The 22,783-nt window shown below is 41.3% G+C and overlaps 1 protein-coding gene across 2 annotated transcripts; it reads left to right on the forward strand.

Moving 5' to 3' along the window:
- Window positions 1-2,882: 2,882 nt before the first annotated feature.
- Window positions 2,883-22,696, forward strand: LOC118360156 (growth arrest-specific protein 2-like). Of its 2 annotated transcripts, none has more exons than XM_035739384.2 (8): window positions 2,883-3,164; window positions 10,795-11,023; window positions 11,892-12,001; window positions 13,402-13,543; window positions 15,637-15,700; window positions 15,827-16,346; window positions 16,613-16,720; window positions 21,462-22,696. In XM_035739384.2, exons 2-8 carry the CDS (start codon window positions 10,813-10,815, stop codon window positions 21,663-21,665), a joined length of 1,359 nt encoding a protein of 452 aa, XP_035595277.2. In that variant the 5' UTR covers window positions 2,883-3,164; window positions 10,795-10,812; the 3' UTR covers window positions 21,666-22,696. The 2 variants fall into 2 exon arrangements, with proteins under 2 accessions (XP_035595277.2, XP_035595268.2); XM_035739375.2 differs by lacking the exon at window positions 2,883-3,164 and adding an exon at window positions 3,182-3,266.
- The last annotated feature ends 87 nt before the right edge of the window (window positions 22,697-22,783 follow it).

The raw sequence follows: 22,783 nt of genomic DNA on the forward strand, positions 1-22,783 counted from the left end.
TAATGACCATCGTTATGTTTGGAGGAAAAGGGGGATGCTTGCAAGCCGAAGAACACCATCCCAACCGTAAAGCATGGGGGTGGCAGCATCAATGGCTTAAGGACAACAAAGTCAAGGCATTGGAGTGGCCATCACAAAGCCCTGACCTCAATCCTACAGAAAATGTGTGGGCACAACTGAAAAAGCGTGTGCGAGCAAGGAGGCCTACAAACCTGACTCAGTTACACCAGCTCTGTCAGGAGGAATGGGACAAAATACCAAATACTAATTGAGTCTATGTAAACTTCTGACCCACTGGGAATGTGATGAAAGAAATAAAAGATTAAACAAATCCTTCTCTCTGCTATTATTCTGACATTTCACATTCTTAAAAGGGTGGTGATCATAACTGGCCTAAGACAGGGAATTTTTACTAGTATTATATGTCAGGAATTGTGAATAACTAAGTTTAAATATATTTGGCTAAGGTGTATGTAAACTTCTTGTTTCAACTGTATATACAAAAGTATGTGTACACCCCTTCAAATTAGTGGATTCGGCTATTTCAACCACACCCGTTGCCGACAGGTGTATAAAATCGAGCACATAGCCATACAATCTCCATAGACAGTCATTGACAGTAGAATGGCCATACTGAAGAGCTCAATGACTTTCAAGGTGGCACCATCACAGGATGCCAACTTTCCAACAAGTAAGTTTGTCAAATTTCTGCCCTGCTAGAGCTTCCCTGGTCAACTGTAAGTGAAAATGTCTAAGAGCAACAAGGGCTCAGCCGAGAAGTGGTAGGCCACACAAGCTCACAGTATGGGACCACCGAATGCTGAAGTGTGTAGCGCTGTCCTTGGTTGCAACACTCACTACCGAGTTCCAAACTGCCTCTGGAAGCAACGTCAGCACAAGAACTGTTCGTCGGGAGCTTCATGAAATGGGTTTCCATGGCCAAGCAGCTGCACACGGGCCTAAGATCACCATGCACAATGCTTGCCATTGGACTCTGGAGCAGTGGAAACCTCTCAAGTGATAAATCACGCTTCATCATCTGGCAATCCGACGGACCAATCTGGGTTTGGCGGAAGCCAGGAGAATGCTACTTTCCCAAATGTATAGTGCCAACTATAAAGTTCGGTGGAGGAGGAATTAATGGTCTGGGGCTGTTTTTCATGGTTTGTCTAGGCCCCTTAGTTCCAGTGAAGGGAAATCTAAACTCTACAGCATACAATGACATTCTAGATGATTCTGTGCTTCCATCTTTGTGGCGACAGTTTGGGGAAGGCTCTTTCCTGTTTCAGCATGACAATGTCCCTGTGCACAAAGCGAGGTCCATACAGAAATTGTTTGTCAGAAATTGCAGTCGGTGTGAAAGACTGGCCTGCAAAAAAACAGGACTTCAACCCCATCGAACACCTTTGGGATCAATTGGAACACTGACTGCAAGCCAGGCCTAATCACCCAACATCAGTGCCCAACCTCATGAATGCTCTTGTGGGTGAATGGAAGCAAGTCCCTGCAGCAATGTTCCAACATCTAGTGGAAAGCCTTCCCAGAAGAGTGGAGGCTGTTATAGCAGCAAAATGGGGAGCAACTCCATATTAATGCCCATGATTTGGGTATGAGATGCTCGACAAGCAGATGTCCACATACTTTTGGTCAGGTAGTGTATGATTTAATCCCACTTGATGGTTATCAATGATATAAACAGTGCCCTTTACTGATAAAACTGATGAAACGTAGTGTTATATTATTTGAGGGTTTTGGCCTACCTACCTGACACTTATTGTTTAGAAATGTCAAACTAATGCCAAAAGCCCCCCGTTTTGAAGAACAAAATTGCTACCTTTTAAACTTTCCAGGGTAGCTGGTGTAGGAAACGCTGCCTTCATCTTCTTAAAATGTGTATTGGTGGATCGTAACTAACTTGAAAGGTGCATACACCGTCACATACTGTACTGGAGTTTGAGCGCGGTGAGGAGCGCCCAGAAGACACAAAAAATCACTTTGAGATACTTTCAGCAATTCAACAGTCCCCACCCATCCCGAAGGCAAGGATCCATTCTCTCCAAAAATCTCACTCCCACTGGGCCAGAATCATTTTTGTCATCACCGGGACGAGGTCCGAACTCAGCGGTCTTCATGGCACCTGCCAGGAAATTCATCCTCACCCTCATCAGGTTACATTTCTGAGCTACCTGAGTGCATTTCTCCCCGCTCTGCTGAAGAGTTTTTGGCTCCTCTCATACAGGAGTAATATATATTTATTTTTAAATTATTTATAAATATTTGTTAATATTATATTGGTTTATATTAATTATTTGTTTATTGTGATTTATCAGAGGGGCTGCAGCACCCTCAGCACCCTTACTACCCGCTGCCATGTCCCTGAATCCTATGAGGCCTTTAACAAATATTTAAAAGGCACCATTAATCGGTAAAAGACATAGGTAAAACTGGATAGGGACTAAATGCGTTGGTTTCTTTTTATATATATATATACATGTATATATAATCAATTTCCACTGTCCAAAAGTTGTTGAATTTCCTCTTCACTTGGGTAGCTGAGCTGCCACCCATATTGACATAGACCTTAGAGAAAAGGCAGACTTGTGTTAGTCACAGAGCAAGTCCCTATTATTTTGTATCTGGATTCCACTATAAATAATGTAGAACTCTTACATTAGTCATCGCTAATGTTACCCTGTCTCATGGTGAGTACTGGACATTCTTGCTTTGAGCACTCAGCACCACTGTTTTGTCAGTCCTCCACCAGCAAGTTTCCCGCGGAGACTTTAATCATCTCCATCTGCTATTAAAACGTGCAGGGGTTACTTGTGTGGGTGGTCTTTATGACTACTATGTGCAGGCAGTATCTTGAAATTCAGAACTGTCACCTCGTGTCTTTTGATTTTTGGCGCGTCATCCATTCCATGTAGGCTAGCAATAAGGTGGAGTCATCAAACAAAACAGTTGCGAAAAGTTTTGACATTGGACCTCGACATATGAACAACTTATTATTCTTGTCCCAACGTCGTTGACAGCCGTAACACCTACAGCTTGTAAGATGACACCAGCAGCTTTGACCAGGCGCACAGGGGTGTTTCATTGAGAAGTGGACGTAGCCTACGTTCTTATTGCACATTTTCCGTTTAGCGGACCTGAGAAGATAACTTGTAAGTGATGCTTGGTGCTGCTGTGCCGACACACACAGTCTCTTTGTTGATTGATTTTTAATGGGGGGATTTATTGAACAGTTATACTTACTCATTGACTCTGTAAGTATTTCCTTTATACTGTATTATTTCTATGCCGAAAGTTGATTAAGATATTCTGAATATTTAATAATGAAGGTCATTGATGAGGATGGTGATGGCTGTACATGATTCATAAATAGCCTGTGTTTTTTGTTTAGTTTGACCACTATCTCCACTAATTGTACTTTCTACTACTCACCACTAGGCCTACTAGAAAAACCAGTTGTTGACTTTGTGACCTGTGATCTGAAAAGTGAAGCTATAGATAAAATGTATGTATTTTACAAAATGCATTAGTTTATCATTGAAATATCAGTGAAATAGTGATGGTTTCAAGCGGTAGCATTCCTTTTATGTAATAAATCCTAAGTTATAGATGGTAAATGACAGCTGCATTGCCAAACCTTAACATTCATTATATATATTCAGGTTCAAAATGAATGTTAAGATTCATTCAATTTATTTATATATATTTATATATATATATATATATATATATATATATATATATTTTAGAACACAGTTTGAAAGTAGCGAGTATAGCAAAAGAGGGCATTCAGATTTGCACTCATGGATTAATCAAACTCGCCTTCTTGCCCTCTAAAACAAGATGCAAATTTTTCAGTTTTATATATATATATATATATATATATATATAATATATATATATATATATATATATATATATATATATATATATATAAATGTAATACGTTTTTATATAAACATAGAATACTTTTTGTGAACGAAATTAGTATGGGATGTGCTCAAAATTGTACTCCATGAAGAAAAACATCTCATATTTACTAGAACTGATCTAAGAACTGATCTAAGTGTACATATCACCCTGGACCAACTTCCAACCAGGGAACTGATGTATATCTGTGGCCCAGAGGGCAATGGCTGGGCCAATAATCACTCAATGAACAGCTTGTGCTGCAGTCACTGTTTATCTGATAAATGTCTCCTTAGCACCATCCATGCTAAAATTCCTTTTTTCTGTTTGATTATAGTGGCCTAGTAAAAAGAAAATGTCCAGTGGAATTCTAGAGTAAAGGCCCGTTGTTCAAGGTGTATAAACAGCAATGGGCAATTGACCTTACAATCCTATCTGCCGGTCTGGGGTTTATTTAGTCTGGAACCAGCTGAGACAGAGCCATGTACCGGGCCTGGAGCCCAGCATGATGTAGTCTACCTACCCTGCAACCAACCCTTTGAATACAGTATCTGTGTTCAGCAGGGTCGCATTACCCCAGTGAAGCTGTTTAAATCTGAGACTCGATAATTGGGGACACCAGATCTCTGTTCAAATGCTGTTTCAGAATGGTGTAGCTTCCAGCAATGCTGTTGGACATCAACTTATGATTGTCCATCTTCTCTGAATTGTTCATTCAAACTGTTTGGAAAACTGATATTTAGATCAGGGGAAGTCTTTGAAAGCATCTATAGATATTTGTTCATAGTTGCCACATAAAGCCTGCTGGCTGTTTGGTGATCAATTAGTTCCACTTGACAATCAGTGGTGTTTAGTAAAGTGCCTAAGTACATACCACAACACACTGCTGTTGGCAATTGACTTTGTGTCAGGACAAGCCATTGTCAGTTTGAGGTCTTTTCTGCTCAAACTCTTGAAGCCTGAAAGAAGGTACTATAATTTCAAGATGAAAATATTCTCTCAGCCTGTTGAAAGGACACTTGTTTACCGGTGCCAGATGTGAGACAGCATCAGAGCCGTCAGACCCGTCCCCATGACAGAGCCCAGGTTAGGGCCAGCTCGGGCAAAGGGAACCAGACCATCAATCAGTCTTTTGAATTTCAATTTCAATGGCCCGCTTTGGCATTACAGGAACATACTACACACATTCTTAAGTTTGATATTACCAGTAGAATTCTAAACTTTTTGTTTCCTCTAATGGATTTGTTTCCCTGTGAGGTTGTTCCCTGCCATTAAGACACAATCAATGATTAAGCAACACAGTAACAGGCCCCCAAAATGTCACTGAAGGAAATCTTGTACTAGCTAAAGAGATTTTAGGTAGGACTAGATAAATGAGGTAGAGACATAATATCAATGCAGGTATGGGCTTTTGTGCGCCTGTGTATACGTGGGTGTCTGTGTATGTGTGCACGTGTGTGTGGGTGTACATACAGTATGTGTGAATGTATTTTCGGCCTTGAGTATAAAGACCCCTTTTGTCTAGGAACACAGGTGCCTGGATTGTCCTGTAGTAAATGTGTGAATGTGGCACCTGTGTGTTCTGTTAGAGTGTGAGGCTCCCAGGCCCGGGCCGATCAGCCTGAAAAACAGCCACATACATGACAAACAGGCCTCCGTCTATTCACCTAGGCCTGCATGGTGCATTTACAAAGCCACCCTACTAAAGTCACAATGACGAACATAGAGGGACCGTAAGTCTACAAGGTCATCAATCTGATCTGTCCATGGTTGAGGGCTTTGTTGGTACATTGACCTACTACTGTTGCTGTAGGTTGTGTGCTTGCTGCGCCATCTACCTGCTTTCACTAGCAAATGGACTACATAGGTAGTAGCAGCCATTCCTCCCCCTTCCTACCTGCCTGGATTCCACACAACTCCCAGGTCTCCCAGGTGTATTCCTTAACCTGGGGCTTGTGTTGCGTAAACTATGTAGGCCGTCCTGCCAACCTGAAAAAATACTATAGCATGCTATGGCATAAATACTGTAGTATTCACTGTAGTGTTTTGTCAGACTTTACTGTAGTATTCATTGTAGTGTATACTGTAGTATTTACAGTTAACTATAGTAGAGTGCATTCAGAAAGTATTCAGACCCCTTGACATTTTCCACATTTTGTTATGTTACAGCCTAAAAATGATTAAATAGTTTTTTTCCCCCTCATCAATCTACACACAATACTGCATAATGACAAAGACATTTTTGCAAATAATATCACATTTACATAAGTATTCAGACCCTTTAGTCAGTACTTTGTTGAAGCACCTTTGGCAGCGATTACAGACTTGAGTCTTATTGTGTATGATGCTACAAGCTTGGCACACCTGTATTTGGGGAGTTTCTCCCATTCTTCCCTGCAGATCCTCTCAAGCTCTGGCAGGTTGGATGGGGAGTGTCGCTGCACAGCTATTTTCAGGTCTCTCCAGAGATGTTTCATTGGGTTCAAGTCCGAGCTCTGGCTGGACCACTCAAGGACCTTCAGAGACTTGTCCCGAAGCCATCCCTGTGTTGTCTTGGCTGTTAGAGGTCGTTGTCCTGTTGGATGGTGAACCTTCGCCACAGTCGGAGGTCCTGAGCGCTTTTGAGCAGGATTTCATCAAGGATCGCTCTGTACATTGCTCCAATTATCTTTCCCTCGATCCTGACTAATCTTCCATTCCCTGCCACTGAAAAACATCCCCACAGCATGATGCTGCCACCACCATGCTTCACCGTAGGGATCGTGCCAGGTTTCCTCCAGATGTGATGCTTGGCATTCAGGCCAAAGAATCTTGGTTTCATCAGACCAGAGAATCTTGTTTCCCATGGTCTGAAAGTCTAGGAAGAGTCTTGGTGGTTCCAAAATTCTTCCATTTAAGAAGGATTGAGGCCACAGTTTTCCTTGTGACCTTCAATGCTGCAGACATTTTTTGGTACCCTTCCCCAGATCTGTGTGTCAACACAATCCTGTCAAGGAGCTCTATAGGCAATTCCTTCGAACTCATGGCTTGGTTTTTGCTCTGACGTGCACTGTCAACTTTGACACCTTATATAGACAGTTGTATGCCTTTACAAATCATGACCAATCAATTGAATTTACCACAGGTGGACTCCAATCAGGTTGTAGAAACATCTCAAGGATGATCAATGGAAACAGGATGCACCTGAGCTCAATTTCGAGCATCATAGCAAAGGGTCTGAATACTTATATAAATAAGGTATTTCTGTTTTTCATAAACATTTATAAAAAACTGTTTTTGCTTTGTCAATATGGAGTATTGTGTGTAGATTGATTAGGGGGAAAAAACAATTTAATCAATTTTAGAATAAGACTGTAACGTAACAAAATGTGGAAAAAGTTAAGGGGTTTGAATCATTTCTGAATGCACTGTATAAATACTGTAGTGAAAAAGAACTGTAATATATACAATAGTAATTACTGTAGTGTTTTTGCGGATTGAAGTGTACTGTATTATTTACTGTAGTGTTTTAACGGAATGTACTGTACTGTAGTATTTACTGTAGTGATTTTGCAGACTGTAGTACGGTATACTGTAGTATTTACTGTAGTGTTTTTGCAGTCTGTAGTACGGTATACCGTAGTATTTACAGTAGTGATTTTGCAGACTGTAGTACGGTATACCGTAGTATTTACAGTAGTGATTTTGCAGACTGTAGTACGGTATACCGTAGTATTTACTGTAGTGATTTTGCAGACTGTAGTACGGTATACCGTAGTATTTACTGTAGTGATTTTTCAGACTGTAGTATGGTATACCGTAGTATTTACTGTAGTGTTTTTGCAGACTGTAGTACGGTATACCGTAGTATTTACTGTAGTGTTTTTGCAGACTGTAGTACGGTATACCGTAGTGATTTTGCAGACTGTAGTACCATATACCGTAGTATTTACTGTAGTGATTTTGCAGACTGTAGTACGGTATACCGTAGTATTTACTTTAGTGATTTTGCAGACTGTAGTACGGTATACCGTAGTATTTACTGTAGTGATTTTTCAGACTGTAGTACGGTATACCGTAGTATTTATTGTAGTGTTTTTGCAGACTGTAGTACGGTATACCGTAGTATTTACTGTAGTGATTTTTCAGACTGTAGTACGGTATACCGTAGTATTTACTGTTGTGTTTTTGCAGACTGTAGTACGGTATACCGTAGTTATTTTGCAGACTGTAGTACCATATACCGTAGTATTTACTGTAGTGATTTAGCAGACTGTAGTACGGTATACCGTAGTATTTACTGTAGTGTTTTTGCAGACTGTAGTACGGTATACCGTAGTATTTACTGTAGTGATTTATCAGACTGTAGTACGGTATACCGTAGTATTTACTGTTGTGTTTTTGCAGACTGTAGTACGGTATACCGTAGTGATTTTGCAGACTGTCGTACCATATACCGTAGTATTTACTGTAGTGATTTTGCAGACTGTAGTACGGTATACCGTAGTATTTACTGTAGTGATTTTGCAGACTGTAGTACGGTATACCGTAGTATTTACTGTAGTGATTTTGCAGACTGTAGTACGGTATACCGTAGTATTTACAGTAGTGTTTTTGTAGACTGTAGTATGGTATACCGTAGTATTTACTGTAGTGATTTTGCAGACTGTAGTACGGTATACCGTAGTATTTACTGTAGTGATTTTGCAGACTGTAATACGGTATACCGTAGTATTTACAGTAGTGTTTTTTCAGACTGTAGTATGGTATACCGTAGTATTTACTGTAGTGATTTTGCAGACTGTAGTACGGTATACCGTAGTATTTACTGTAGTGATTTTGCAGACTGTAGTACGGTATACCGTAGTATTTACAGTAGTGTTTTTGTAGACTGTAGTATGGTATACCGTAGTATTTACTGTAGTGATTTTGCAGACTGTAGTACGGTATACCGTAGTATTTACTGTAGTGATTTTGCAGACTGTAATACGGTATACCGTAGTATTTACAGTAGTGTTTTTTCAGACTGTAGTATGGTATACCGTAGTATTTACAGTAGTGTTTTTGCAGACTGTAGTACGGTATACCGTAGTATTTACTGTAGTATTCTTGCGGACTGTAGTGTACTGTAGTATTTACTGTAGTGTTTTTGCGGACATTACAGTAGTATTTACTATAGTGTGTTTGTTTTATTATCTTTGACATAGAAGTGGAGGCTTTCTTCTTCAGGAAACCTACTGGAGAAATTCTGAACGGATAATTCAGCGCTTCTGCTCTTTTCTAAAACTTGTAGGGAATACAGTATATGTTCTATACTTTTCATGTATGTTTCTCAATTATGGGTGAGACAAATTTTGATATAGGGAGGGGAATGGGCAGGGTATATGCAAATTAAATACTGTAGTATTTGCTATAGTATTCTATAGTATAGTACAACATCCTATAGTAGGTACTACACATGATAGAAGGATACTACGGTGTGTATTATAGTATTCTACAGTATACTACAGTTTATTGTAGAATTCTATCGTAAACTGTTGTATTTTTTCATGTGGTTGCCTATGTGACAGCATGACAGCTCCTTAGTCAATATTTGAAGACAATAGGACATTACCTTGAAATTATACTGTTTGCACATGTGTATGCTATCAACAAATGCTATTTTCAGTACAATTAGAGTGATGGCTTCTGTGGGGGTTACGTCCCTGTCAGCAGTCAGTTTGTTTAACCTTCCGATAGTCTGTGACTTTAAACAGAACTCACATTTTCTTGGCAATTGAAATGAACGGCACATCTGAAGTTATGTACATACCACAGAATCTGGGCATCTTATGGGAACAGTGTTTGTTGAAGTTGACCAGTATATTTTATTCAGTCCTTTTCTACAACCCCGGTGCATGTGTTGTTTTCTGTGGGGATTATGGGAAGCCAAAGCATGTCTCTGCATGGGGTTGGCCTTTATGATGAATACTTGTCTGGAAAGAGGAGAAATGAGGCATAGAATAGTGCCAGGGGATTGGCTCTTGGCTTTAGATGTTTGTCTATTAAATCCTTCCCTGACATCAGTTACACTAACAGTTATGACAAAAGGTTGGTGCATGTGTGTTCATGTTTGTGTGAAGATTTGTGTGTATGTAGGCTCTGTGTGTGATCTCTTGTGTCAGTACGTGTATTTTGTATGTTTGTGAATACATGGTCCATAGTGTTTGTGTATGTGTTTATTCTGTGGGTTAGTATGTTGTCTGTATGTGTATCATCCATGCTTTTGGTTTCCACACTGAAGACCATTACGAGTTACCTGTGCCAAAACCTTCTCCTGCCCGGACCTCCACCAACTCCAGACCTTTCCGCTCATGTGGGAGTCTGGTGGACAGTCCTCCTACTGTGCTCTGTTGACTCTCATAGCCCACCCCCCGACCTGGCCCACACTTGGCTCCTGTCTCAGCTGTATGCCCCTGCCCTGGCCCCTGCTCTGGGAGGAAGGTGTGGAGTGCTCCTAGGCCTGGTTAGGGTCAATGAGAGTGTTCCACACCATTCGATTTACTGTCAACTGAACGAGAGGCTAGAGCTTGTTTGAGTTGGGTTGAACTCTTGCTGTAGTAGGCTATTAAAACTTTATACCGAATGGCTGTCCTGATGTATACAACTAGAAATGTGCAGAAAATATTGAAACTCCAGGAAAACATACTGTACCAGAGGCTGACAGACAGGTCGACGCCCCTCTGACAAAGAGCTGATTTACAGATAGAAATGCCGCACCACAAATAAGCTCTCCAACTCCCTCCTTTGATGTGACATATTCAAATGTTGCAAATCTAGAAAAGTGACAATACAAAATATTTTAAATATGAATTAAATATAATATTAACAGCTTCTTTTCCTCCTGTCCTGCAGGCAAAAGAGGAGGGAACCATGAACAGTCTGGTAGAAACAGAGGACGACCAATACAGTCCAATACATCTCACTGGGCTCGGAATATGTTGCCTCCTCAGTCCCAAACAGCACCACGATGGGCCTGGTCTGGAGAGCCCACAGCAGTACACCAAATGGCTCCCCAGCCGCCACGAGGCCAGCCTGCTGCCCATGAGAGAGGACCTGGCTCTCTGGCTCAACATGTTTCTGGGTAGGGTGACTTTCACATGGTTTTTATGTTGTTACGAAACACCTGCAACAAACCTGTAACCATCTTGGGGTTTGGGGCTTTTAAAACACTTTTAACAAGGAATGTGTCTGAACTATGACTAAGATAATGTGATGCATTGGTTTAGCTCAATTCTTGTGCAACATAGGCCTATTTTTGTCATTTCTGAACATCAATAAAAATGTCACCCAATGACATACAGGTTATGTGAGGACATGAAACTGGATCATACTTTTTATATTGGATAATGGGGACATAGCTATTTGTTGGTGTTCTGAACTGGAAAGGCACACATTAACCTAAATCCTTGAAATACTCCTGCATGTCTGGTCACTGAAAGGAACCCTGTTAAGATATTATTGGAAGGAAGCCAGGAAGGGCCTGAACATGTCACAGCCTGTGTGTGTCTGTGTTGGGGAGATGACGAGATAATATCCATCACTTACACATAGGGATCGACTTGCAACAATGCAAAGCCACACATAGGTATTTTCTAGGTGTACATACAACCAGGAAGTTTGCATGAGAATGACGTCGTTAATAATAAGGTCCCATTATCCCTTATCATTATTCACAAATAATGCCGGAGCAGTATAGTACATCTGTGTCATCACAGTGAGTAGTAACCTCCGGACAAAAACACCTGTGTAATGACATATAATGCTCTACATGATCAGTATGTAGCCACTATATAGTCACTTATCATGTACAGATTTTTTACATTTTTTATAAAACATTATTATTAGATGTAAAGCACACAATGATGTAAGACAACTATTTGATGTCAAATGGGCTCCCCTTTCTGTGGCCTGTTTATCATGGTGTTGGTGACTGACATTTCTCACCACAGACTCTGAGGTCACGGCTGACAGCCTGATGGACAGGCTGGATAATGGGGTTCTGCTGTGCCAGCTGGCCGAGGAGCTACAGGAGAGGATGATCCAAGCCAGCAATGGCAAGGTAACATACAAACATATATGACCATAGACAGCATACATTACATGATCCCAATTCCCAATACATGATCTCAACTTACTTATGCCATACAGATGTCTGTATTTCAGTGGCTCAGTCTTAAGATACGATCTGCAATTGAGCCGTCTCTGGTGTACATTTGGTGTATTTTTTTATTATGTTAACCTAGCATCACTTGAAAGTAGACATTAAAGGACAGAATGTTTCACTGAGAGTCTCTGGTTTTGAAGTCACCATCTGTGGTTCTCCTCACCCCTTCTCAGAGTGCTGCTGATACTGATACTGACTGAGAACTGCATAATGCCACGCTTCATTGTCATTCTTGAATTGCGTTTACTAGTAACTGTTTCCTATGTTCATAAAAAAATTACTCAATATTGTTTAGAATCTTACACAGAATCACTAGGCGATTAATTAGGTAAAGGCCCAGTGCAGTCAAAAATGTGATTTTGTTGTGTTTAAATACATTTCCACACTATGAGGTTGGAATAATACTGTGAAAATGAGGATAATGCAATTTTAGTGTAAGAGCTGTTTGAAAAGACTGCCTGAAATTACAGCCTGTTTTGGTGGGATGGAGTTTTGGCGGTAAATTAGTTAATAGAGCAATAACAAAGAGAATTCCAAACCTCCCTGGCATTAACAGTTAGTTTTCAGTTTTCCCCTCCCCATTCAGACCACTCCCAGACAGTCCCAGCAAAATTCTAGCTTGAGAAATAGTTTTTTTGCTAAAATGCTATTTCTGTTTCTTTTTTAAACTGTTTATGGAAAACTATTACAGTGAGGTACTTAATTGTTATCCAGAAATGATTTGATATTGACATAAAAATGGCTATATTGGGCCTGTAAGAAAATAATTGATGCTAAGAGGATAATGTAGTGGGATTGACCCCAAACAAAGCAGTTAGCCCACTGTTCCTAGGCTGTCATTGTGAATAACAATGTGTTCTTAACTGATTTGCCAAGTTAAATAAAAAATAAAATAGAAAAGAGCTGTTATTAATAATTATAATGCACTAATTATACCATGTTAAACCATTGAGACATGGATTGTGTATGTGTGCCATTCAGAGACTGAATGGGCAAAACAAAAAATATAAGTGCCTTTGAATAGGGTATGGTAGGTAGTAGGTGCCAGGCTCTGTCAAGAACTGCAATGCTGCTGGGTTTTTCATGCTCAACAGTTTCCTGTGTGTATCAAGAATGGTCCACCTCCCAAAGGACATCCAACCAACTTGACACAACTATGGGGAACATTGGAGTCAACATGAGCCAGCATCCCTGTGGATTTCGAAGGTGTTCTTAATGTTTGGTATACTCAGTGTATTGAGATGAATCGGAGTATTGACACTGACTTGGTGATTGTCCCTGTGTGTTTTCCCCAGACCTTCGTACGCAGGGTGATTCATTGGCGAGCTGATGCTGCTTCTGGCTCTTTCTTTGCCCGGGACAACACTGCCAACTTCCTCTACTGGTGTCGGAAGATTGGTGTGGATGAGACCTACCTGTTTGAGTCTGAAGGCTTGGGTAAGTGCCTACTTGCTTGTCCATCTCCGTCTGGCACTGACAGGACACAAATCTGTCCTTAAACAGCCAATATCCATCAAGTTGTCTAAGAGAGAATCTGTAAATCTCTGTCAGTCTACCAGATTAACTCATGAACACGGAAATGGTGTGGCTAATTGGCAACAGACTACAGTTAGTTCATTAACACACTTCTGCCGATTCTAATCTGTGCTCAGGATGTGTGACGTCCAGAGATTTACCAGAGATAATCTTATTGAGAAACAGTACACGTAATACACGTCACAAGAACATCTGCTTTTAAAACGTTTCCGGACCCTATCCCATCTCTACTCTCATCCATATATATACTCTCATACCCTCTTATCAAACTATAGGAGGCCTCTGGCAGTAGTCTCTGGAATGGTTTCTTTCTTGTGCCTGTTCTGGATTAGTAGCCTGTCCCCTGTGGAAAGACTGTTCTGTGTCCCATTGTCCTCTTCTCTGTCCTGTAGAAGCATGGCCCCACTTGGAAAACACTCCAGTGTCACCTGTCTTTGTCCTCCACTGACTTCCTAGCTTTGATCTGTGACTGTCCCTATGAGAAGGCCAGCCATGCTTCCTCACTAGCTGTAGAGGATTTAGCGAGTGGGTGAGATGGTTTAAAAGGAAGGAAAGAGACAGATGTTCAGGTGGAGCTGGAAAGCAGGTCAGCTCACAGCGCTAGCTGACTCTGTACCCTGAATAGTGGGATGATGTATTTTCTTCTGTGACTTGGATTGTCTTGTCTTAGGATCATGTATCACTCATTCACCTCTGTTTCTGTTTGATGCCTTCAGTACTGCGGAACATGGGAGACTAGTTATAGCATGTTGACCACATTTAGTGATATTAACTGTGTGTGCGGTATACCTATTCCACCTGGGCATGTTCCAGCGTGGGCATGCATGACACTGAGAGAGTTAATGTGTAGGTTTAACTGCCATACACATCAGTTTGCCCCCTAGTCTGACTCAACTGGCTTATTGGTGAATTGCACTCAGAATGATAGGACATGTACATGATGCCTACTGTATTTTTCAATAGTTATGTTTGACACAGGAATTTTAAAGTCATTCATACTGTATATTTTCATACGTACGTAATTGCTTAAATTGTTGTACTTCAACGTACACATGTAAGTGTATACTGTGTATTTGTGGCATTATGTCTGCTCTACTCTATTCCTGCTTTCTCTCCTCCCTCTTCCCTGCTGCATCCCTGGTGTAGTGATGGGTTTACAGAATAGAGCAATGACAAGGAACTTCATTGCCAATTTCAAAGATCAAAGGTTACCTGTGTCCAATGTGTCTCACATTTGAACTATAATACCATAACTCTTCCCATTTTTTTGTGCTTTGGTGGTGCTTCCTTTTCATGTTAGGCTACTGAGAGAAGTTAATTTAACTACACAGTATATCCATGATTCCTTTCCCTCCAAAACAAAACCACACCTTCTGTCCCTGTGAAATGAAATGACATGTTTAGAACAAGATATGTTTTGATAAGTATTTTAATCACTTTGGAGAGCCTAACTTTGAAGACTACGGATGATTACAGGCATTGAGCGTGCTGTGTTAAGCCTGCATGCCCACGTTTTCTTTACCCACGTGTCTGGTGCCTGCAGGGATTTGAGTTCAGCTTCAAAGGTAGCTGGGCTCTGGAGAAAGGCATAACCCCTCCTGAGTCCTCACTGACATTCACCCGTATTCAAAATGCTGCTCTTGTTTTCATTTTCCTCACAGATAATGTCCTGTTATATCTTTGCAAGCATCTCTTTGGCAGCTGAATGATACTCGTTGTTAATGGGTAGCATGTGTGATGTTTGTGGTTCTTGAAATGTAAACACATTGGTTTGATCTTTATTCAATTTAGTCTGTGTGCCTGCTGAAATTCAAATAGCTTGGTGCAGGATGAAGGTTGTTTGTTTGTGCCCTGACATCCTGACAGTCTGTATGGTTTGTCAAGGGCGTTCATGTAAACGCACATTTAGCTGCTGTTCATGTCCTAAGGCTTTATACATTAATATGACACTATTTGTTTAGCCATCACATAACTTGTGGGTGCTTTATGGGCAGTGCTCCACAAACAGCCTCGGGAGGTGTGTCTCTGTCTTATGGAGCTGGGAAGGATTTCAGCCAGGTGAGTTGTCATGACTCTGTGTACATCATTCACTCAGAGACTTGCACAACTGCGCTATTCTCAGTTCATGGAATCTTTCTTTACTAACCATCGAACAGTCATGATGTCTCACTGACTCGCTTTTAGGTATGGTGTGGAGCCCCCAGGGTTGGTGAAGCTGGAGAGAGAGATAGATAGGGAGGAGGGAGGTTCTCTCACCTCATCATCACCTCTGGCCTTCCCCTCACCCACAACTCTTCCCTTAATCTTACCGCTGCTCCGTGCTCCTACACCCCCTGCTTCTGTATCCCCACCTCCCAGTCCAAGCCCACCCCCTTCTCAAGCCCCAGTAGACCCTACTCCTCCAACTTCCATCTCATCCTCGTCAACCACCACTAGCACAACTTCCACTCAAACCTCATCTGTTACCATCGTCACAACCTCCACTCAGACCCCTCCCACAACACCAACCACAGATCCTATCTCAGCCCTGAGCCTTACAGAGACCCCTGTCTCCCCCTCTCCACCTCCTCCTTCACATCCTCCACCACTGCCGTCACCTCCATCACAACCATTACCCTCTCCCTCACCTAAGCCCAAGGCGCGTCGTCCAAGCAAATCATCTGCTAAGAAAACGCCAAGCACATGCGACTTGTTGGATGACATAGTAAGTACCTACTCTCAAATAGGCCTAAAGTAACCATGAATTACCCATCAATGTAATGAGAAATACAGTAGCTAATCAGTGTCATCTTGCCCCGCTGACTGTATCGTAGGAAAGATCTTAAGTATTGACCTAGTCTAGCACACCAGACTTCCTCTCCAATTGTTTAGCAAACATTCTTAGCGGTGATAATGCTGGTAGGTATAGCCTACGGGTAGGAGGAGGTTGTGTCTTTGCTTGCTTTATCTTAGAGATGTTTTGTGTTTCAGGTGAGAAACATTATCGAGGACTCACCATGCAGCTGCCCCACTAAGTTCCCTGTGGAGAAGCATCCCAAAGGATGCTACCGTGTCGGGGAGAAGGTCCTCTACGTACGAGTATGTCAAAACCCCTTCCTTCACCCTAATTGTCGGGGTTAATAAACCTCAGGCAGTTGCATGAAACCATGGAAGTAGATTATATTTATATTGTTCTATACAGCAGTGAGTGACATCATTTATAGGACACATACTGTATGGACATAAACATTCATTTAAACCAACAACCACATGAGGAAATGTAACGATTTAATTTGTTGGTATTGACTTAATACAAACATATTACATTCTTTGCATTTCCTTATGTGTTTGTTTTTTAATCATGTGATATTTAAGAATGTTGATTGAAATATATTGAGCAATGAGGGTGTTTGCTGCACTAAGCTGCAATAAGTGGGAATCTATAGAGAAGGACTTGTTCCAGGCAAAGCCCCATGGGATACAGGGTTGCTTGGCAACAGTAGACTGAGTTCTAATGGGAAAAAGGTATTATTAAAACATGCCCAGGTTTGTATTACTTGATTTGTCCTAATATGTATTGAATGTGTCTTACAAATAAGTTATTCTATATTATTTTGTTAAACAAAAAGTTCAATCTTAGCTATGATGTCAAATTAACATTTATACTTGATTAAATTCAAAATACACATCTTACTCAGTTGCTCCATATCTAATATATTCTGAAATGGACTATTCAATTCCATAGTTCATTTACCAATAATTGGATGGGGTCGCACTCTATGGGCTCAATGAACCAGAAATGCATCAATTGCTTCCTCAGTGGAAGCTTTCCCTATATGGCCTTGACTGACACTGTAGCATCGTCTGTCTGCTGTCCACAATGAGCTGACAGACCAAATCGTATGCTGTTTCTTATCTTTTGGGGACAATTGGTCACCAACAGAAGACTGTTTTAATGCTCAGTTAATCTCATTGAAATCCATTGGCTTAGAATGTGTTACTCAATAACAGTATGTGATTTAGCTGTCTTTGTCAGTAAGCTGACACGCTGAGTTACAACTGCACTCCTATTATTCTTCCCTGAGCAACAGACACCTTATTTTTACCAACCATTTAGATATAATGACTGCCTTAGACTCATGGAACACCTGTTTCTCAGTAATAGTCAAATGTCTGACATGGGAAAACATGCCCTTGCGCCACATCAAAGAAAATGGAGGTCATAAAAATGGATAGCCAAGGGATGTTGTTGGTTTATGGGCAAGTTCAGTGAGGCTGTATGTTTAGGACGAACATTGACAAAGTGGAGAAATATGCGTACCTTGACGGTTTAATGGTATTTTTCCTTTCTTTCATCCTTCAGTGTTTCTCGGCAACCAAGGTCATATGACTGGGGTTTGGTTGCATGTGAACCGCTTGTCTGTTGAAGCTCTGTATTTTTCCTGATATTCCAGATGCCCTCCCCTAAACACACTTTGGCTTATTTTAGTCTTCTGTGGTTTCCTGAGCATAACTGCTAATTACAGATTTAATTACAGCAACATGGACTTGTGCCAGGCTACGTTACCTTTTCACTTTAGATTGTCTGTGTGCCCAACATCTCCATCCTAACTGTTATTACTGTACAGAGGTATTCAACCGTGGGTCTGCAGCCCATGTACAGCAGGGGGTCCAAAAAAAGATACATAAAAAATACTATAAAAAAGTGATTGTATTTCATTTTATTAATTCAATGTTTTTAAGAATATCGCTAGCGGCCTCCCGGGTGGCGCAATGGTCTAAGGCACCAGAGATTCTGGGTTCGAGCCCAGGCTCTGTCGCAGCCGGCCACGACCGGGAGGCCCGGTCAATTGGCCCAGTGTCATCCGGGTTAGGGAGGGTTTGGCCGGCAGGGATATCCTTGTCTCATCGCGCACTAGCGACTCCTATGGCAGGGTGCAGTGCACGCTGACCAGGTCGCGAGGTGTACGGTGTTTCCTCCGACACATTGGTGCGGCTGGCTTCCGGATTGGATGTGCATTGTGTCAAGAAGCAGTGTGGCTTGGTTGGGTTATGTTTCGAAGGACGCATGGCTCTCGACCTTCGCCTCTTCTGAATCTGTACGGGAGCTGCAGTGATGAGACAACACTGTAACTACTACCAATTGGACACCACGGAATTGGGGAGAAAAAGGGGTAAAAAATATATATAATATCGCTAGCAACAACAGAATTAATGCATTGTGAATAACAAAAAAAGAAGAGAATATATATTATTGTCATCCACACCAGAAAAGAGCATATCTTATTTTCTTTCTAATGTCGCCTAATGTATAATGGGAGTCCCTGGGTCGCCGGTTGCCGAGGAGGAGGTTCCTGAGCCAGAAAAGGTTGACGACTCCTGCTGTACAGCACTACCTGTAGGATACACAGTCCTTTCTCTCAATCACAAAAAAACACACTTCTCTTCTCTGTATGAATAGAGCACCTGTGAATGTGTGGAGTGATGACCTGATAACCCCTGTATGTCTGTTTGGATGTATGAGTACTGTGATGTTTGCTTGGCTTTTTAAAGAGCAGAATCTATTGATTACTAAGACTAAGTCATTAGTGGTGTGATTTAATCAGACAGGTCATTGAAGCCTGGCCTGGTATGACACCCCCTCTCTCCACTGGAGATTTTTCAATCATGCTAGCCCTGGAAGGCTCCATGCAGCATTCTCAGCTTTTGAAGAAAGGAAGGCTTTTCTTCTCCAAGCCCAATTAAGCACCAGGCTTTATAGCAGGGATGGTAACTGTGTCTGGCACTGAAGAGAATGGAGACATTAAAACCTCTCACAATATCATCTCACTTCCATTACTTCCTATTTCCATCAGAACACAACACATTTGCTTTATATTTTAGCAGTGGTCTGACTGATATAAAAAGAAGACATATCTCCATTAAAGCAATCATTAAAGTTTTATGGGATTACCTAAAAGAAAAAAGTAGTTTAATTTAAGAATAAGTAGGAGACGGTGGTTAGGTTATACTAAAGTCACTGCCCTTTTTGCATGTGACAAGATCCTCCCGTAGAGTGAGATACATGTGAATTTCTACTATACAATTACTCCATCTCTCATGTAATGACCAATGCAATCACAATACATATTCCTCAGAAGGGAATGGTTTAAGCATGGCCCCTAGTGGATGATGGGTGAAGGCCTCTTCCTCCATTATCATTCTCATGAATCTTTCAACAACAAACCATGAGGAGAGAGAATCAATAGAGCTGCCAGGGAAGGAAGACACAGGGGAATCCAGCAGTCAGCTTATGGGCTGGAGTAACGGCACACGTGTGGGGGGGCAGGGGCTGTTAGAATGAATCCGATTATATAGAAGAAGATGTCTGCCGCAGGGGGTTGTGTGCACAATTCCTGAGAAAGTCTACTTGCATAATTCCACTATGTGAATATTGAGTTTTGAAAGCCATAACAGTCATAACGTGTTTTGACTAGTGTTCTGTGTTGACTAGTGTTCTGTTACATATGCAATTAATTAAATACAGTAACCCAAATATATTTTCCTCATAGAGCTCTTGAAATATAGTGCTTTCGAGAGACTACTGAAAAGACAAATCCTTATAGCCTACAGTATTTTATCCCACATTTGTATGGACAGCCCTAACCTAAGGTTGATGAATGGAAAAAACATAAATAGGTGTTTCTCTACCTCCCTCCCACCCTCCCTCCCTCCCTCTTATCCTTGTGTTCGTGTGTTATGTCAAACTTGACCCCGCTGTCAGCAATAACATTTTAATCTGCCGGTGGACAGCTGAGGCAAATCACGTTTCAGGGTCTTCTTGGGTTGGTAAATGGGACTACCAGGCATTGTCTGTGTGCACGTGGTTGCTTGTGTATGTGCGTGTGTGTATTCACTTACACCCCTCCACTGTCCATCTCGCCATTAGTATGCATAGTGGAGGACAGAAGGCGTATAGCAGGGGTGTAAATCTGCTTGTATTATCACATTCTTAATGGTTCCATAATGAAGGGGTTATGGGCGATAAGGAAGGAGGGGGTGGGCCGGTGTTGACAGGACGGATGGCCAGGCAAGGCCTCTTGGGAATCTAGACGTCTGTGTGGAGCTACAGCTTTGTAAAGAGACAGCGGCCTCTATTTCGCTGCTTTAATTTTCTTACAATCCGACTGTATTATTTGAGAGCTGTTGCCATGGTAGCGTCAGGTTTGCACCAGACCAGCGGGTGATGTGTAGAAGAAGGTGTCTATGCAGTAGTTGTCAGAGGGCTTGATTTAAAGAGTGCTGATGTCTGTGTTTGCCTGCAATCACAGGTGTTCTAAGTGTAACTATGTACATGGTGTCTTCACAACAACGTACTATTTATGAATGCTGTGTCCTCTGTGTGCGCGCCCGTGAGTGCATGTCTGTGGATTAGTCCACTGCATGTGCTCAGCTGGCATCATGAGGCAGTGTTTCATTTGGCTTAATGAGATTTTGACAAAGATGTCTCTTTCTATGGCTCAGAGATAATTTGACTTTCATGAGAGCTGTTACACAGGCAGAAGGAACTGGTCAATATTTGATTAGAAGGGTATCTTCTCTTGGCTCAGGGGGGTCATACAACGAGCACTTTCAGTCTGGGGAGTGGATCATAACATTTTCCAAGGTTACTATGCCTTGGCCTACTTGAAATCAGACATAGCTAAAGGGCGATTCAAAACCAAGCTAGGTACTGAGCAACAAACAAGTACTTTTGTTGTGATATGGTTGAATTGGTTAAGTTGCTCAAATAGAATAGCAGTCATGGGTTGTATTGTACCTGCTGTTTCTGACTATCCCCTCCATCTTGTTCTTCCTGCAGATGCTGAATGAACGTCATGTGATGGTGCGCATCGGGGGAGGCTGGGAGACCTTGGGATGTTACCTGCTGAAGCATGACCCCTGCCGGAGTCCACCGGTCACCCCGGTCAGGACCTGTCGGGCCAAAGGAAAGTCCCCCAACATGAAGGACTTGTCACCAGACAACTATATGGTGGTGGGGGCACACTACCGTGCCAATAAATAAAACAGGAATCTGTTCAACCATAACAGATAACTGACACCACAACCTAGCAATGAAGCTTCCTGGTTATTCTGAGCATATCAAGGTTTTTTCTGGAGATGTATTATTATCTGTTAGGTTGGGTTTAGTGGTTCACATGTATGTAGAAAGGTATATTTTATCATCTAAAGGATTTCAACAAAATATGGTGTTATTTTTAAGGTTTGTTTGAAAAAGTGATCTTATCTGTAAAAATCTATCCTGTCGTCTTGAAAAGAGTTGATCCAGAATGGCTAGTATAGCTGAGGGGTAATGGTGTTTATAGTTGTATTTTAATATATTGGATGAGGGCTCATCTCAAGACTGTCCAGTCATTTCTCTATAAGAATTGTTTTATTGTACTATAAGATATTTTTGATAGTACCCTGAGAGAAGACGATATAGGGATCATTTATTAAATGTTTATTTTTCAGTATTTTATGTATATTTTGGAATGTACTCTGATTGAATATCATGTAATGACATCACATTTGTACCGTTTTTCATGCCCATGCAAACTATGAATGTATCTGTAGTCAGTTGTTCAATGGTTAGCTACTACCCTGCAGCATTGACTCTTCCTCGGTTGCTGGAATAAACACGACTGAGGACACAGCCACAAAATACTCAACTCTCCTCTAGGTGGCATCATGTCATAAGAAATAGATGGTACAAGCAACACCTAGCCCAGGGTTTCTTAGCAGCTATGGCTGCATTTAGACATACGGCATAATTACGATATTGTTTTGACCAATCAGATCAGCCCTAATAATTATCTAATGTGAAACGATCTGCGATTGGTCAAAATACCTATTGGTGGGGAAAAAATATCAGAATTGGGCTGCCTGTCTAAATGCAGCCTAATTTTTTATTGTCAAATCATGGCATTCATGTAATTCCTCTGAAAAATGTGCCACATGTCCAACCAAAACTTTACTGCAGTGGTTGCAAGAACCATAATAGCCTATTTGATTATACTCTCTATGAGTGTGAAATAGTGTACATGTAAGCCCAGATGGCCAGTACACAGGAAGAGGTTTACCTAAGCTCAGTGTTTTTCTGTTGTGACATAAGATGACATAGACATCTAGAATACATGAAAT

This window comes from Oncorhynchus keta, chromosome 2 (assembly GCF_023373465.1).
Source record: "Oncorhynchus keta strain PuntledgeMale-10-30-2019 chromosome 2, Oket_V2, whole genome shotgun sequence".
NCBI classification, from domain to species: domain Eukaryota; kingdom Metazoa; phylum Chordata; class Actinopteri; order Salmoniformes; family Salmonidae; genus Oncorhynchus; species Oncorhynchus keta.

Bases quoted from the DNA above. Each gene is read 5' to 3' on its own strand.
- LOC118360156 (XM_035739375.2), top strand. From the start codon at position 3,225: ATGGGGGGATTTATTGAACAGTTATACTTACTCATTGACTCT. The intron at 11,024-11,891 runs GTAGGGTGACTT...TTCTCACCACAG, and splicing joins CTGGCTCAACATGTTTCTGG to ACTCTGAGGTCACGGCTGAC. The intron at 12,002-13,401 runs GTAACATACAAA...TGTTTTCCCCAG, and splicing joins TCCAAGCCAGCAATGGCAAG to ACCTTCGTACGCAGGGTGAT.